This window comes from Zeugodacus cucurbitae, chromosome 3, assembly GCF_028554725.1.
Source record: "Zeugodacus cucurbitae isolate PBARC_wt_2022May chromosome 3, idZeuCucr1.2, whole genome shotgun sequence".
Classification (NCBI taxonomy): domain Eukaryota; kingdom Metazoa; phylum Arthropoda; class Insecta; order Diptera; family Tephritidae; genus Zeugodacus; species Zeugodacus cucurbitae.
Window position 1 is genome coordinate 71,517,045 of NC_071668.1, and position 14,762 is coordinate 71,531,806.

A 14,762-nucleotide genomic window follows, 5' to 3' on the forward strand; every position below is an offset into this window, starting at 1 on the left:
GTACTGAGTCTATGTGATAACGTGTATAATATTAACAATCCAGAAACAAAAACAAAATGAAATGGTTGTTCTTCTTCTTTTCAAAGCATCTACTAACTATTTTTTATAAAATAAATTTTTGCGTAGTTTAACGAAAGTCAATAAACTAACAATTTTAATTTAATAAATCACCACATGCACGCATTTATTATTTTAAACTTTTAAAGCGTAACTCCATATATAAACAAATACTAAAGAGTAACTACGTTTGTCATCATAACTACTATTACCATTTAATATTTAGCGCAGTATTCATTTTCTCCACTGCATGGTAGCTTGTGTGTAATAACATTTTTGCCTTGTCAGTATGTGCGCCATCGAAGAATTTGTTATAAATTTGTCTGGTATCTTCGTTTTCTGGTTGTGATTTTGGTAATTGTTTGTAAAGTTCTTCTAGCTGTTGATTCAATTCATGTATTGGAACACCAGTGGGTGGTCGTACTTGTGCACCACCATTAATGCAACCTAAAAAGCAATGAAAAGTTATAAATGATTTACAATAGAATATTAAATAAACTTAAATCACATACCAGAAGGACAAGCCATGACCTCAACAAAATGATATGGTGCTTTCCCACGTTTAAGCTTTTGTACCAAATTTTGTATGTTACGGAAACCATTAGCAATAGCAAACTTAAGTACAACTTGACCATCACGCTCTAACGTGATCTCACGGAAATCTGGGTTTCTGACAATTTTATATAATAGAAAATATTTAAATATAGTTGTTTTAAGTTGTGATATTAATTTAACAACGTACCTCAAATTTTTATACTCCAGTACTTCCACACCTTCATCAAAGAGTTCTTTAGCAGCATATTTGAAGATGTGATCGGCATAACCACCTGAAGTAGAAAATTCATGTGCCCATATTGAAGCTTCTGGCCTACCAATTTTCCATGGCCAGTCGATCTCCGATGGAGCATATGTAGGTAACGGCGTATCATCACTTAAAAGCATTTGCTCAATTTCGACTTATAAAGAGAAAAGTTATAAAAATATATAAATTACAATATTATGTACATATATTAATATGTTACAAATTATAAAACTGAAATTTAATGCAAAATGTAAAAATTGAACCTTATTCAAGTATTTTTACAAATTTATATGTGTACGATTCACTTACTTGTCGTAATAACGCAATCCACATCACGCGAGTTATTCGCCTCACTGTAAAAGTCCTCACGCGATGCTTCCAACTTCTTGTCATAACATGGCATTAACGTTACATGATATATTTGTTCTGCTGGAACATCTAACTTCTTTGCTAACCATTGTTTCACTAGTACGCCCATTATTTGCTGCGGTGAACGTGTGGTAGCAATGTAAGGCAAAATGAAATTACCATGTGTCTTCTCAGCATAACAAACCCAACCCGGACAAGAAGATGAAAGCATTGGCAACGGCGTTGCGGCAGCTGCATCAGCGCTTGTAGAATCACGAAAACGTTCAACGAATTCATTACGACACTCAAGTAACGCCAGATCATCAGCTATTTTTGTGTTCAACACATAATCCGCACCGAGCGAACGAAAATAACCGCTTAAGTGTTTAGCAGCCTCCTCTGGCTTTAAGTTGTATCGTTGCGCTAAGCTAATCACAGGTTGTGGTGAAATTGTTACAACAATTGTACGTACACCTTCGCTGGTACTTTGATTTTTCAATGCGACATTTTCGCGTAGCACTCTTAATAGCTCCTCTTGACTTTGTTGGGTAATAAGTACACCTTCGGCGGATGTGATACAACCAGAGCATGCGAGACAATCTTGTAGTGTTATTTCTACTTTTTGCAGTTTCTGTTTGCCAGCCTGTAGTATACAAAGAATTTAGATCATCGAAATTAATAAGTCTTATGTATATGTACCGCAGTCTCTTCATAATAACCATCTCCCTGTATCGTAATTTTAGCACCAGTTTTCGATTTGCTCTTTTCTATGGGTACCGGCTTGATGCATTCCTGTCAATTTATGATTCATGTTATGCTATTTTTTAATAAAAAAATATTTATTAAATATGCTTGCCTGTGATGGAGTAATGAAATCATCCAGATCAGTTAATTGCAATGCTCCACTGAAGCGCGACATTTTTCCACATTTAATTCACTTTGTTTATCAGAAGTAGTTTCGGAAAGCTGCAGCGAATGAACTAATTCTTATCGCCAGCTGTTTTCCATATGACCAACAGAGTGGCCAGAGCTATTAATGGACTCATATGCACTTTAGATATTTAAAAGTTAAAGATATATATATATATAATTAAACTTAAATATAAAACACTTAATAATATAAAAAATAGATAAATATATACAAACTAAAATAATTTTTACGCTAATTTCAATTAAATATTTTTTAGCATGGCACTCAAACTATAAAAGTTGTACAAGCACTGGACAAACTATTTACACATGCACTATACATACACGTATTTATGTTCTAATAAGTTTCTAACTAGTATAGCATATCACTTGAAAACATTCTAAACTGGCACAAAAATGACGACGAGTTCTTTAAGGCAGCGAAGCACTGGAAATAAACAAAAGTTGTATCAAAATGTTAACGCTACCGCGAATGGTGGCGCCACAAAGCTTCAGAGTAAACTGTAAGTTTTTATTTAATTCAATAGTAAATTAAACATGCATATTGATTTTCCACTTTTACTCCAAACAATATTAGAGCAACCATTAGTGCCGAATTGCAGCATGCGACACAGGCTTCAACACATCGTTTATGGACTCGTGCCGTGATTGCTGCCTCTGTCATGATTGTTGTTTATTTTTATTCTCAACAACATAACAGTAAAGAAACAAAATTTGCCTTAATCAAAGAGAAACTGCCATTACGGATACAGAAATTTGAATGTTCAAAAAGCTACAAAGCGGAGATACGTCGATATCCGAATTGTGTACCAAAAAAATGTGGACGCTTTGTCAGTGATCAATTGGTAGAGGAAAAGGAAGTAGATACTCTTTTAAATTTGGCGCGTACCATACTATCAATGGCGGGCTCGTCTGGTGGTGCTTCCATTTTAAATTTACACACTGGTGCTCTTTCGTATAAGGAACAATTTGTAAATGCATACCGGGTGCCAAAAGTCGTAGCCGAATTGCAAGAACACCACTTACTGGTATATAATGTAAGTAGATATTGGTAACTCTTATCTAATATGACTTATTAACATATTAATAATTCTAGGCTGTTAAAGACAAAATCAAAAAAGCTATAGCCGAGCAATTTGAAATACCTGCCGGAAGTCTATATTTGACTGATCCTACATTTTTTTCACGACTCACTAACGCAACCGCTAGAACAATGAATGATGAATATTGGCATGAACATGTCGATAAGGTAAGTCGAAAGGGAATTAAAAATGAGAAAGTTTCAAAAAAATTCCATTTTTTTGTTTTGCAGGAAACTTATGAATCATTTCACTACACATCGTTGCTTTATTTGAATACTTATCAAAAAGATTATAATGGTGGGCGTTTCATTTTCATTGATGGCAGTAATGGAAATCTTACTAAGTCCGCCATTGAGCCAAAAAAATCGCGTGTTAGCGCATTTACTTCGGGCGCTGAAAATTTACATCACGTTGAACAAGTTACCGAAGGAGAAAGGTAATGTGGTCTGGTAACTTGTAATTACTTTCTAAATAACTTTTTTGTTTTTTGTATATGATAGATATGCCATTACCATTTCATTTACTTGTGATCCCGATCGGGCGATATCTGACCTCCAAATTAAGAAACCTCAGTTATAAAGTTACAAGTATTAAACTAAACAAATGAAGACTAAATAGAAAATGCAGTTGTAGACAAAGTAAAAAAAAAAACATAGAATTACACATACACGTATATATTAACTAGTAAAATGCACTAAATTTACAAAAACTGTACTATAGTTTTTAATTGAAATGTATCCCAAGTATTAAAAATGTAATAGTTGTTGTTATTTAACTTGATGAAGAATTTTACAAATAAAACCTAATAATAATATCTAATAGTTGTTTAATCAATTTAATGTAATTGAAAACTTTTGAATTTGTCAAAATTATAGAAACCAGCTCGCACTTGACGTCCACCAAAGAAACGACCGTTTAAATCAACTACCGCTGTTAAAAAATAATATAGAGTTTAGGTTTAGGTTACAAAGCATTTACACAATGTAATGCAATATTTACCTTTAATGGCGCTTTCGATTCGTTTAAATTCAACGAATATTTTCACTGCTTCTTCTGGTGTCGTTCCAAATGCCTCATGTATAATAACATTAGCCACTTCACCATATTTAGTATTGCATTCATCTTTAACTTCGGGTTCCAAATCTTCATCAACATCTCCTGGACCGACCATATTCTGTAATACAGAGCGGAAAATTTAAAAACCAACTTTTTAAATTATTTAATACAAATTACCCTTAATAAAACCACTTTGCTGGGTTCTTTCATGATTTCTGTAATGCTAGGTTCAGACGCTGGTACTTCAGCTACGGCTTGCGCTAATGTTAGGGAGGGCGTTATTGGGGCTGGTATTGCTGGTGGTGCCATGCTTGCAGGTGGACTGTTAGGCGCTGGTGGTGGTGGCAAGAACACATCCTTTTCATGTATTATGCGACCACCACGCTTTGAAGTCTTTTCCACCTGCAAGGCCATGGACATACCCTGCTCCTGTTTGCCCAGTCCCTGACCATCTTTAAAGCCGTATTTTGCCATAATTTTTGCAGCAACAGAGCTAGCAGAATAGGGTATGGTTACATTTGAAGAGCCATCACCGTTTTCGTTATTTATAGAGATTTCTTGCAGCGAAGGTGGTGGCGCAATTGCAGCACCACCTTTACTGGACACAGACCCTTGAGGAGGTGGACTATAATTCTCTTCTTCAGATTGACGTTGACCAAAACCAGAAAACTTAACTGGCGGTGATGAATCTCGTTGGTTATTTCGTCCCCGACCTCGTTTTCGTTCACTACCTCGTCCTCCGCCTCCTCCACTACCGCCTTTATGTTCTTTCTCCTTATTTTGATTTTTATCCTTTAGTTTTTCATACTCATTCGGCCACATAGGATCATATTCATCTACGAAATCCCAGCAATCATCTGATTTTACATTTTCAATTACTGGTTCTAAAGGTTTTGCTGTAATAACTGGTTTAGGGGTCATTGGAGATGTTTCTATCTTGGTGCTGCTCAAATTGTTCGCTTCTGCTTCTGCTGCAGCTTTTTTTGCGCGCAAGTTGACCACTGGTGTCATCAACTGCGTAATATTACGTGTATTTGTCAATCATATAAAACAATTATAATAAAATTTGTAACTATATAGATCTGCAAAGTTTACCGGTTTCTTGGGCGGCTCTTTTGGTCCTTGTGCTTTTTTAATGGCCAATTGTGTTTGCAGCATTTTGATACCCGAGGACCAACCATCGATTTGACTGGCGCGCGGTTTTGTGTCAATATCATCGTACAAGTCCATTATTATTAACTTGTTTAATAAATTACATAGAAGACAAAATCCATAAAGTTAACTCAAACTATTTCTTCTACTATATAACCAAGTTGACATTTCTGTTTATAGCGTAAAGGCGACAATTCGGTCACTAAACGAGAACACAGTTGCATTTGCTGAATATAATAACATTGAAAATTCGACAATTTGTGTTTTTAGATAAACATTTATATTTATAATTCGTTTTAAAATTATGTAATTTCTAATTAATGACATTATGATATTTAATATTTGGTATATAACTGCTTGTGTTTTGTTTTTTGCACACTGGTAAGTTTACTTTTGAAATTGAGCTTCTATTGAAATAATTAATTATTAATGTACTGCACTATCATGTAGCAATTAAAAATCAATTCACAATAAATGATAAACAAATAATTTGGCATTTGTTGAAGAGAAGATGAATTTGAAGAAAAATTTCATAAAATAAAATAAAATTCATAATATTAATCGATGCAGCCCTGTGTACGAAAAAAGGCGAGAAGTCGCCATCTTGGAAATTAGACAAAAAGCACTGGAAGAAGAAGAAAAATCGAAACAATTGACAGCGCCAGCGAGCAGAAAATCGCGTCAAAAATTTAGTTATTTCTTACAATTAGCAAAAATTCCGTCACCAAAAACATTTCCAAGCAGATAAAAACGAATTGGCAAACGGGCTAACTGAAAATTGTGTAAAAACAGCTTAAAACTGGAGCAACAGAAGAGGCGAAAAAAAGTTGAAGAAGCAGCTCTTAAAAGCAGAAAAGAAAAAATTGCGAAGCGACGAGTAGGAAAAAGTTTCGTTTTCCCCTTTTACGTTGCTTTTGCCGTTGCGTTTTCCGCCAGCAGAAAAGAAATTATCATTTGCAAGTGTTTGGAAATAAACGCATTGCAAACAATATTAAGTTAGCCTACAACGTGCTTACTTTTATCCTTAGTATAGTGTGAAACACTTTTATTAACGGTACTGGATTTTCACTTGTGTTATTGGAACGCCAATCGGAAAAAAGGGGAGAACGACGGTATTCATTCGTTTCATATACTGCTGCCAATCAATCTGTCAAAGCCTCCATCCCTTTTGAAGCATCGTACGTTAAGTGATACATTCGTTCATACATTCATAATTATTAATCTTCTTATGGGTACGATTAGAAAACTGCAATAATTGCAGAACTACCGTTGTGGAATCGCTGCGATAGCATTACAAATACTATCTACATACTCAACATCATATGCGGTCAATTTCATTCCAAAAGCTGCAACAAATACAACATTTACCACTGTGGCTGAGAGGTTACAGCAAATCAGCTTAGGAAGTTGTTCATCACATGCGACACCTTCGAAGATAATCATTTGAAAGGAAACAATCATAATATACTTCAAATTACTGTTTGTTTCAACAGTGAAGTTTATCCATAGCTTAACAAAAATTCGGGTTCTATTGGACTATGTCTGAGCATTTGCATCGTCGAGTACAAACACACACATAGCCATGGCTGCGACGAGAAAGTTGCAAGGTGAGCAATCATCACTATCAGTTACTGGGTATTAACATGTAAATATGAGTATCAGCTGATTTTCTTAGCATCTATATTACGACAACGTATTTGATATATATATGTATATTCTATATAAGCCCGGGGGCTAGTCGTAAATGAAAAGCAATGATATTTGTTAAGAATTTGTATATATACAATAGCTCTAAAATAATAAGCGCTATCTTACAAGTTTAAGTATACTCGGCTTGACAATTGCATTTTTGATAAGTTACTGATCTAGTTAATTTCCATCTAAACGAAAGAAAAACAGCTTCATTCTAACGGTATACCACACGTAACAAATTTTTTTTGTTGATAATTGCCTGAGAGCTTTATATATCAGATTTGGAATATGACTAATGTACCCATTTCTTATAATCTTGAAATCATACTATTGTTCTTGCAATTCGTACTCAGTTTAACTAAAAATTATTATTTTTAGTGCGAATTTTGCTCGTGTGACACATTCTACAGTTTTTTGCATAAGAAGTACATTGCTTAATTTGTATCAAAAGTAAGCTCGGTGAAGGTCTCACCCGCAGGAACATATTTATTTGTTTATATTTTATGTGTTCGTTTAAGTTTTGTTATATTCACACCTTTTTGTTTGTAGTGATTTGTTTTTATTTACTTTATCTACTTTTTTATATATATTTTTTGCCAGTGGATTGTCGGATGGAATGATATGAGTAGTATTAATTAACTCTATTTTTTATAAAAAATATTGGCAAACAAATGTTTGTATTACTTTCATGGAGAATGTGTGTCTTATCGGCTTTTAAATTGTTGAAAAAATTGGGTCATTGCAATTGTCTGTGCCATGACATTAATATTATATATATATGTACTCGTATATTTGTAGGTATAATACCCCTGTACATATATATTCATTGTATAAATCCACACGTAGCGTTGAATGAATACTTAGTGCATGCGCACGGATTGAGTTGTGATAAATTCGCTTTAAATATTTGCGAACGTATTTTCATTATTAGTATAATAATAATTACAATATTTTTTTTTTTTAATTCATGAAATAATAAGTATATATGTTTATTTATATTTTTTTTTTCAATAAATTTTGTTGAAACATTTTTTTTTTCATTCTGTATTTTAATACCAAAAGTGTGTTTAGAGTCATACGTATCTATCCAATTATCAGCACTTATAGTAAATGCAGCAATCAATGTTGCATTTCTAAGCAAGTAATTACTCCAACTCACAAAAGAACACACGTATTTGATACATATGTACATATGTAGTTGACAACGGTAGTGAAGCAATTTTGCCACCCACTCGCTGCCCCAACTGACCCCATCAGGCATATAAACAAACGAGTAAGAAACTACCCGTCTCACGTGTGCACTCGTATATTTGTGTTTTTGCTCGTTCAACCCTTGGCTGTGGTTGCATTCGTGACCAATGGGTATCTTAAATTCAACTTTACCACAATAATGTACGCATTGTAGATAACACATCATATAGAAACTCTGTAAACTATTTTGCGCTTAAATTCTTTATGCAAACAATTTTATGTGTTGAAATGCGCGGCACCATATTTACATATAAATACATGTATAATATAAAAATCGCATATCACTTATATTGATAGTAAATATATATTTTTTTCAGGTGAAATTGACAGATGTCTGAAAAAAGTTGCTGAAGGGGTGGAAACATTCGAGGATATATGGAAAAAAGTGCATAATGCTACAAACAGTAATCAGAAGGTACGTCAATTCCATGTTGTTTGCACAGTATGAAACAGTTTTATATGTGTAACTATGTAGCTTTGAAAGTGTGCAGTATTTAACTGCCAATGGTAGAATTTAGAGACATAATTGGCCAATGCGTCAGCTTTAAATAATTTGTATATGTATGTTTTGCGGGTTTTCTATAAAATATAATGTTGTTTGTAGCCAGTTGTTAATTTAAAAAACCAAATTACGATTTATAAGAGGATGATACTATTTTGTTTAAGGAAAAGTATGAAGCGGATCTTAAAAAAGAAATCAAGAAGTTGCAAAGGCTTCGAGATCAAATCAAATCATGGATTGCATCTGGGGAGATTAAAGATAAAAGCCAGCTGCTGGAGAATAGGCGTCTCATTGAAACGGTGAGCATTTTTTACATATACAATATTTTAATAGAATTATTCAATATTATTGTTTTATAAATTTTATGATGATTTCGAAATCAGCAAATGGAACGTTTCAAAATCGTAGAACGTGAAACGAAAACGAAAGCGTATTCGAAAGAAGGACTGGGCGCTGCACAAAAAACAGATCCAGCTCAACGTAAGAAAGATGAGGCACGTAACTGGTTAACATCGTCTATTAGTTCATTGCAACTGCAAATAGATCAATATGAAAGTGAGATTGAATCCTTATTGGCGGCAAAAAAGAAGCGCCTCGATCGCGACAAACAAGATCGCATGGATGAGTTTCGCGCTAAGTTGGATCGTAATAAATTCCACGTTATGAAACTGGAAACAGTGTTAAGATTACTCGACAATGACGGTGTTGAAGCAGAACAAGTTAGTAAACTAGTTGATTTAGTAATCAATAAAAATGTGCTATACTATTCCATTACATACATATACCACATTCCACAGGTAAATAAAATTAAGGATGATGTTGAATATTACATTGAATCCTCACAAGAGCCGAATTTCGAAGAGAATGAGTTTCTTTATGATGACATTATTGGCCTGGACGATGTGGAGTTATCTGGCACAGGTGAGTTGTGTGCGGTGGAGATTTTTGTGTGAATGATTATATAGTTTTATTAGAACATAATGTTAGGTATAATGAAATGTAGCGTCATGCAAAGCATGTTTTCGTGCATACAAACGATATTTCTTTCGTTGTGTGTGTGCATATGCGTTAGCCTTTATTATAGATAAAAAAAAGAAAATTAATACATATTTACACTTTGAAAGTTTATTGTGCAGACGTATACTTATACATATATATATGTTTCTGCCTTTATTTTCATATTTTACTCTGAATATCATCCACATCAACGGCTTAACATAATTATGTTCTCAATGTGATTAAAAACCACAATATCCACAAAAAAATATAAAAACAAAAATAAAAATATAAAAAAAACTCCCGTAAAATGTGTTGAATGAAAATGATTTGATTTGTTGAACAACAACGTCCATCCATCGGCCATCTAACAACTCACAACAAATACACAAATTATGTTTTGGCAATGCAACCGAATTTGCGCGTCAATTTGTGTGCATTATTTATATTACCACAACATTATCTAACGAATAACTGTATGTCGTATGCTATACAATATATTAATAACAATTATTAAATACACACAAAAAAAAAAAATAATAATAATAACAAATAAACGAAATCATATGATTTCGCTTAACTTATCTAAAACGCTGTGGATCCTGTGCTACAACAACAACAAATGTTGTCTGAATGATGTTGAATGAATGACGGATTTGTGGTGTTGATTGAATTAATTCTACTAAAGGTGTTTCACTTGGTATTCCATCATCAGCCACTACCGACAGCAATAACAGCAACGAGACCAGCGGTTCGCCAAGCAGTATAACATCGGGTGGCAGTCCTGTGCAATCGCCAGCGCCAGCAACTGGTACACAACAGCCGCTGCAACAACAATCTGCGACAGCGGCGGCGACAACGACGTTGGCGTCAACAATGAATACGACGGCAGCGGCAGTAACAACGGCGCAACAACAACAACAACAGCAGCAAAATAATAACAGCAACAGCATGAATTACGCAGCGGAAGCAGCTGCGGCGGCGGCGGCGGCAGCCACAGCGTCGGCGAATAGTAATACAGATGCGACAGCCAGCGATAAAAGGAACAAAAATGAGAGTAATTCTAGTAGCAAAACAAAAGTGAGTAGACGCTGTTATAAAAAATGTGCGCAAAACTTTATTTATATTAAACAACCGGGTTTTCTTTTCTTTTACACTATAGCAACCTGTAAAGCCAACGGCAGTGCGTGCAGCAAATAGCAGTGGTAAACCTTCTAGTGGCTCAACATCAGAAAGTTTGTTTCACATTTGTAGTTGCAGTGTGTAGTATAGACTAATTTTAATGAGTGCTTTCTTTTATTTGCAGCGTCTTCAAATAAAGCCGTTAGTTCGACGCCCAATAAGAATCATAACCAACAACAACAACAGCAACAGCCCACCGCAGCGGCAATAGTGGCAGCAGCAATGGGTGGTCAAACAGCGCCAACGCTGGTGACGAGCACGGCAAATAGCATAGTTGGTGGTGCGCCCACGTTGGCGGCCACCGTTGCCGCCATGGCTGCTGGCCATAGTCCTGCACTGCAACAACATGCGCCAGCGCCCAGCTTAAATGCGACAAATGCAACGGCAACGATTGGTGGTGGTGCGACAACGGTGACAGCCGCAGTGGTCGCTAATAATGGTAGCAGTAACAGTAACAACAACATTCAAGGCCAATCTGTGATTCAAGCGACGCCAATTATTGCATTTGCGGCTGTAGCGAAAAATAACACATGTAAGTGGGAGGGCATGCGAATATCTCCAAAAAAACATTAAATTACTCCAACAATTTAATTAATTATATTAACATTCTGTATATCACATCATTTAACAACATTTTTTTTTTTGTTTAAATTTAGCACATCTTGAAAACGGGCCTGTGCATACGGCGACTTCATACGGAATGACTGCACCCACGGTAGTAACCAATTCACAGCATCAGCAACAACAACAACAACAATTATCCAATCTTCAAACGAATTCCTCACATTTACAAAACGGTTTGTTTATATCTACATTACATACGCATGTCCATCTTTATGTCTTATCATAAATGTTGTTGTTCTTTTTGTTGTTCTGTAGCGCATAATAACACTTCCAATAACAACGCATCAAATAGTTTAGCGAATGCTGTGCAGCAAGGAAGCGCAGCTGCTGGTATGGTGGTGAATAATGTTGGCGGTAATAATTTGGTAAATTGCATTTCTCCAAACGGTATATCGCAAGTAATTGGCGCACAGCAACAGCAACAGCAGCAACAACAACAGCAGCAGCAACAACAACAAGTTATTGGTGTAACTAACAATGGCACCCGGGTTTCACCGGGTTTGCTGTCACCGAAGCATATGAATGGCATGCCTGTGTCCGCAGCCAATATAAACAACAATAATAACAACAACAACAATAATAATAATTCGATGGATGCGATTTCATTAAAGACAATAGCTCAGGAAGCTATTAATCGGTCGGTAATCGATACCAATTCATTGACGCAAGGACCCGGACAACAGATTGACAATAGGCAACAGCAGCAGCAACAACAACAACAACAGCAGCAGCAAGCGCCACAATCACAGCAGGTCTTACAGCATTTCTCAACCGATACAACTGCCAATCAGCAACAACAACAACAACAACAACAATCTGGTGGTTTAGCAGCAGCCGCGGTAGCCTTTGCTGCAGCAGCCGCCGCAACAAATGGACCGGCAACAGCGGGTGCGGGCCCAGTCGGCAGTGCAGTGCAAAGTGGTTTAGGCGGTATGACGAATGCAGCGGTGGGTCAACCAGGCGCTAGTAATAGCGGTGTTAATGCACCAGTGGGTAGCAAACCACTGCAACAGCAGCAGCAACAGCAACAACAACAACAACAACAACAACCCACAAATGAAGCGCATATAACGCCACTACTTGGCGTAGCACCGCTTGGCACATTGCCGCTACATAAAGATCATCAATTGCAATTCAAAATGATGGAAGCCGCTTACTATCACCTCCCGACACCAGCCGACTCGGAAAGATTGAATATATATCTGCCGCGTACGCCAGTGCCGACACCACTGCATTATCCTCAGGTTGGTGTAAATATTGCATTTATGCTATCCTGGTTATATATATAAACATATATTCTTATATAACAACAGCAACAGCTTCCACTCTACGATACCGTTGAATTTTATCAACGACTCTCAACCGAAACGCTCTTCTTTGTTTTCTATTATATGGAAGGTTCGAAGGCGCAATATTTAGCAGCGAAAGCATTGAAAAAGCAAAGCTGGCGATTTCACACAAAGTACATGATGTGGTTCCAAAGGCATGAGGAACCAAAAATTATTAACGATGATTACGAACAGGTATGTTACATGTAGCTATGTGTATACCAATGGAAGTTACCGCATTTCGAGTTCATACTTTTGTTGTTGCTGTTTTTTTTATTGTTTTTTATTTTTATTTTGATGTTATTGTTATTTTTATTAATTTCGTAATGCTAATTCATTGTTTTATAATCACTCCTAGGGTACGTACATCTATTTTGATTACGAGAAATGGAGTCAACGCAAAAAGGAGGGATTTACTTTTGAATACAAGTACTTAGAAGACAAGGAGTTGAATTGAACGCTGTATGATGCAGCCAATGTATAAAAGAAAAAACACTTTTGTTATAAAAACATGCATAACTTCTAAGCTACATCAGCCAACAACAGCAACAAAAACATCTCTACCACCACCTCTTTTAACAGCTAACAACAACAGCGCAATTTCTGAAACTACCAACTAGAACGAACAAGAAGTACTGCAAACGTTTGCAAATACCTGTCGACTTTTTCCATATGTTGTTCCTTTTTTTTTTGAATTTGCTATGTTCACTTTTTTACTGTTTATGAGTTAAAACGAGAAAAGAAAGCGAAAAATATCAAATTTACAACATACAATCATACATCATATAAAAAATAGTACATAAAAATTTACTGAAAATTCTAAAAAAAAAGCAAAGAATTATGATTTGTTAAACCTGAGAAAATATGCTAGGTCTTCAGTAAGAGTCGTAATTAAACATAGAACACTTCTACTACAACACAGATTAATTTGCGGCGAAAATGTTACTTTAGTTTAAAATTCGCATTTAACACAAACATTTTAGCATTTGTCGGAAATTAACTGAAACACAAGTAGTTACAATTGTAGTAAATCGTTAAAAAGGAACATGACCTCTCACGAGGAGGAAGCAGTGGCAGTTGCTGCCAACAAATTCCTCTATGGTTTCTGCAGCAGTTGCGCGAACGCAAGCAAGTTGAAGAAACACATATTTGATGCCAAGCAGTGAGTCATCAATACGTTTATGCTGTCACCGCATTCATTACCTCCTTACTCAATTATACATACATACAACTATGGAATGAGTTCCCCCCATAAACAAATGTTGCTTCATTTCCTTCCTTGCCCCCACCCCCCTTACTATCCCTTCACACAAATTTATACAAAACTTTACTTGGACGCATTATATGTCGCCCGACTACGATTACCTAATTTCTCTAGGTCTACTTTTTAGTTTTTCCATTTTGTATTCATTCATTGAACATTAAATATTATACATTTTGCAATTAGAGAAAAAATGGAAAAACTCCCAACTATACATATATGATACTTTATAAAAGATGAAAATGTTTTACAAGCAAACAACAAGAAAGAAAAAAAAATCGAAAAAATGGTAAAAAAAGAGGTGAAGTTAAAAGAATATTATAACAAAGAACTTTGAAGAACAAAAATCATCAAATGAAAAGTAAATACAAAGCAAAACAACAAAAAAAAAAAAGAAAATTTAAATCTTTTGAAAAAAGGATTTAAGCTAATTTTTAAAATAAAAATTTAAAATATTATTACAAAAAAAAAATGCCTGTCTTATATCTTATTTAAAATG

General features: G+C 35.2%; 4 protein-coding genes across 6 annotated transcripts; 2 read left to right on the top strand and 2 right to left on the bottom strand.

The window, feature by feature from the left end:
* Positions 1 to 146: 146 nt before the first annotated feature.
* On the bottom strand, positions 147 to 2,224 carry LOC105217612 (probable cytosolic Fe-S cluster assembly factor GJ13047). The gene is made up of 6 exons (XM_011192689.3): positions 2,064 to 2,224; positions 1,907 to 1,999; positions 1,169 to 1,850; positions 800 to 1,013; positions 570 to 727; positions 147 to 504 (listed from the first exon to the last, which is right to left on the bottom strand). Exons 1-6 carry the CDS (start codon positions 2,124 to 2,126, stop codon positions 266 to 268), a joined length of 1,449 nt encoding a protein of 482 aa, XP_011190991.1. The 5' UTR covers positions 2,127 to 2,224; the 3' UTR covers positions 147 to 265.
* Positions 2,225 to 2,416: 192 nt separating this feature from the next.
* LOC105217613 (2-oxoglutarate and iron-dependent oxygenase domain-containing protein 3) lies at positions 2,417 to 4,038 on the top strand. The gene is made up of 5 exons (XM_011192690.3): positions 2,417 to 2,640; positions 2,715 to 3,174; positions 3,234 to 3,386; positions 3,450 to 3,655; positions 3,720 to 4,038. The coding sequence occupies exons 1-5, from the start codon at positions 2,534 to 2,536 to the stop codon at positions 3,796 to 3,798; spliced, it is 1,005 nt and encodes a 334-aa protein (XP_011190992.1). The 5' UTR covers positions 2,417 to 2,533; the 3' UTR covers positions 3,799 to 4,038.
* LOC105217614 (splicing factor 45) lies at positions 3,964 to 5,624 on the bottom strand. The gene is made up of 4 exons (XM_011192691.3): positions 5,371 to 5,624; positions 4,453 to 5,289; positions 4,219 to 4,393; positions 3,964 to 4,149 (listed from the first exon to the last, which is right to left on the bottom strand). The coding sequence occupies exons 1-4, from the start codon at positions 5,503 to 5,505 to the stop codon at positions 4,055 to 4,057; spliced, it is 1,242 nt and encodes a 413-aa protein (XP_011190993.1). The 5' UTR covers positions 5,506 to 5,624; the 3' UTR covers positions 3,964 to 4,054.
* Positions 5,625 to 5,975: 351 nt separating this feature from the next.
* Positions 5,976 to 14,610, top strand: LOC105217615 (CCR4-NOT transcription complex subunit 3). Of its 3 annotated transcripts, none has more exons than XM_011192693.3 (13): positions 5,976 to 6,605; positions 6,670 to 7,034; positions 8,688 to 8,785; positions 9,043 to 9,171; positions 9,256 to 9,591; positions 9,670 to 9,793; positions 10,557 to 10,948; positions 11,031 to 11,103; positions 11,175 to 11,582; positions 11,707 to 11,847; positions 11,930 to 12,918; positions 12,988 to 13,197; positions 13,361 to 14,610. In XM_011192693.3, exons 2-13 carry the CDS (start codon positions 7,010 to 7,012, stop codon positions 13,457 to 13,459), a joined length of 3,024 nt encoding a protein of 1,007 aa, XP_011190995.2. In that variant the 5' UTR covers positions 5,976 to 6,605; positions 6,670 to 7,009; the 3' UTR covers positions 13,460 to 14,610. The 3 variants fall into 3 exon arrangements, with proteins under 3 accessions (XP_011190995.2, XP_011190996.2, XP_011190994.2); XM_011192694.3 differs by having other exon boundaries at positions 5,978 to 6,605; positions 9,037 to 9,171; positions 10,584 to 10,948; XM_011192692.3 differs by having other exon boundaries at positions 5,980 to 6,605; positions 9,037 to 9,171.
* The last annotated feature ends 152 nt before the right edge of the window (positions 14,611 to 14,762 follow it).

Excerpts from the sequence above, each read along its gene's own strand:
- LOC105217613 (XM_011192690.3), top strand. The coding sequence starts at position 2,534 with ATGACGACGAGTTCTTTAAGGCAGCGAAGCACTGGAAATAAACAAAAG. Across the intron at positions 2,641-2,714 it reads ACAAAGCTTCAGAGTAAACT|AGCAACCATTAGTGCCGAAT; the intron begins GTAAGTTTTTAT and ends AAACAATATTAG. Across the intron at positions 3,656-3,719 it reads CAAGTTACCGAAGGAGAAAG|ATATGCCATTACCATTTCAT; the intron begins GTAATGTGGTCT and ends TGTATATGATAG.
- LOC105217614 (XM_011192691.3), bottom strand. The coding sequence starts at position 5,505 with ATGGACTTGTACGATGATATTGACACAAAACCGCGCGCCAGTCAAATC. Across the intron at positions 5,290-5,370 it reads AAGAGCCGCCCAAGAAACCG|TTGATGACACCAGTGGTCAA; the intron begins GTAAACTTTGCA and ends AATATTACGCAG. Across the intron at positions 4,394-4,452 it reads GCAAAGTGGTTTTATTAAGG|AATATGGTCGGTCCAGGAGA; the intron begins GTAATTTGTATT and ends TCTGTATTACAG.
- LOC105217612 (XM_011192689.3), bottom strand. The coding sequence starts at position 2,126 with ATGTCGCGCTTCAGTGGAGCATTGCAATTAACTGATCTGGATGATTTC. Across the intron at positions 728-799 it reads CTGGAGTATAAAAATTTGAG|AAACCCAGATTTCCGTGAGA; the intron begins GTACGTTGTTAA and ends TAAAATTGTCAG. Across the intron at positions 505-569 it reads GGTCATGGCTTGTCCTTCTG|GTTGCATTAATGGTGGTGCA; the intron begins GTATGTGATTTA and ends ATTGCTTTTTAG.
- LOC105217615 (XM_011192692.3), top strand. The coding sequence starts at position 7,010 with ATGGCTGCGACGAGAAAGTTGCAAG. Across the intron at positions 9,794-10,556 it reads TGTGGAGTTATCTGGCACAG|GTGTTTCACTTGGTATTCCA; the intron begins GTGAGTTGTGTG and ends ATTCTACTAAAG. Across the intron at positions 13,198-13,360 it reads TTAACGATGATTACGAACAG|GGTACGTACATCTATTTTGA; the intron begins GTATGTTACATG and ends AATCACTCCTAG.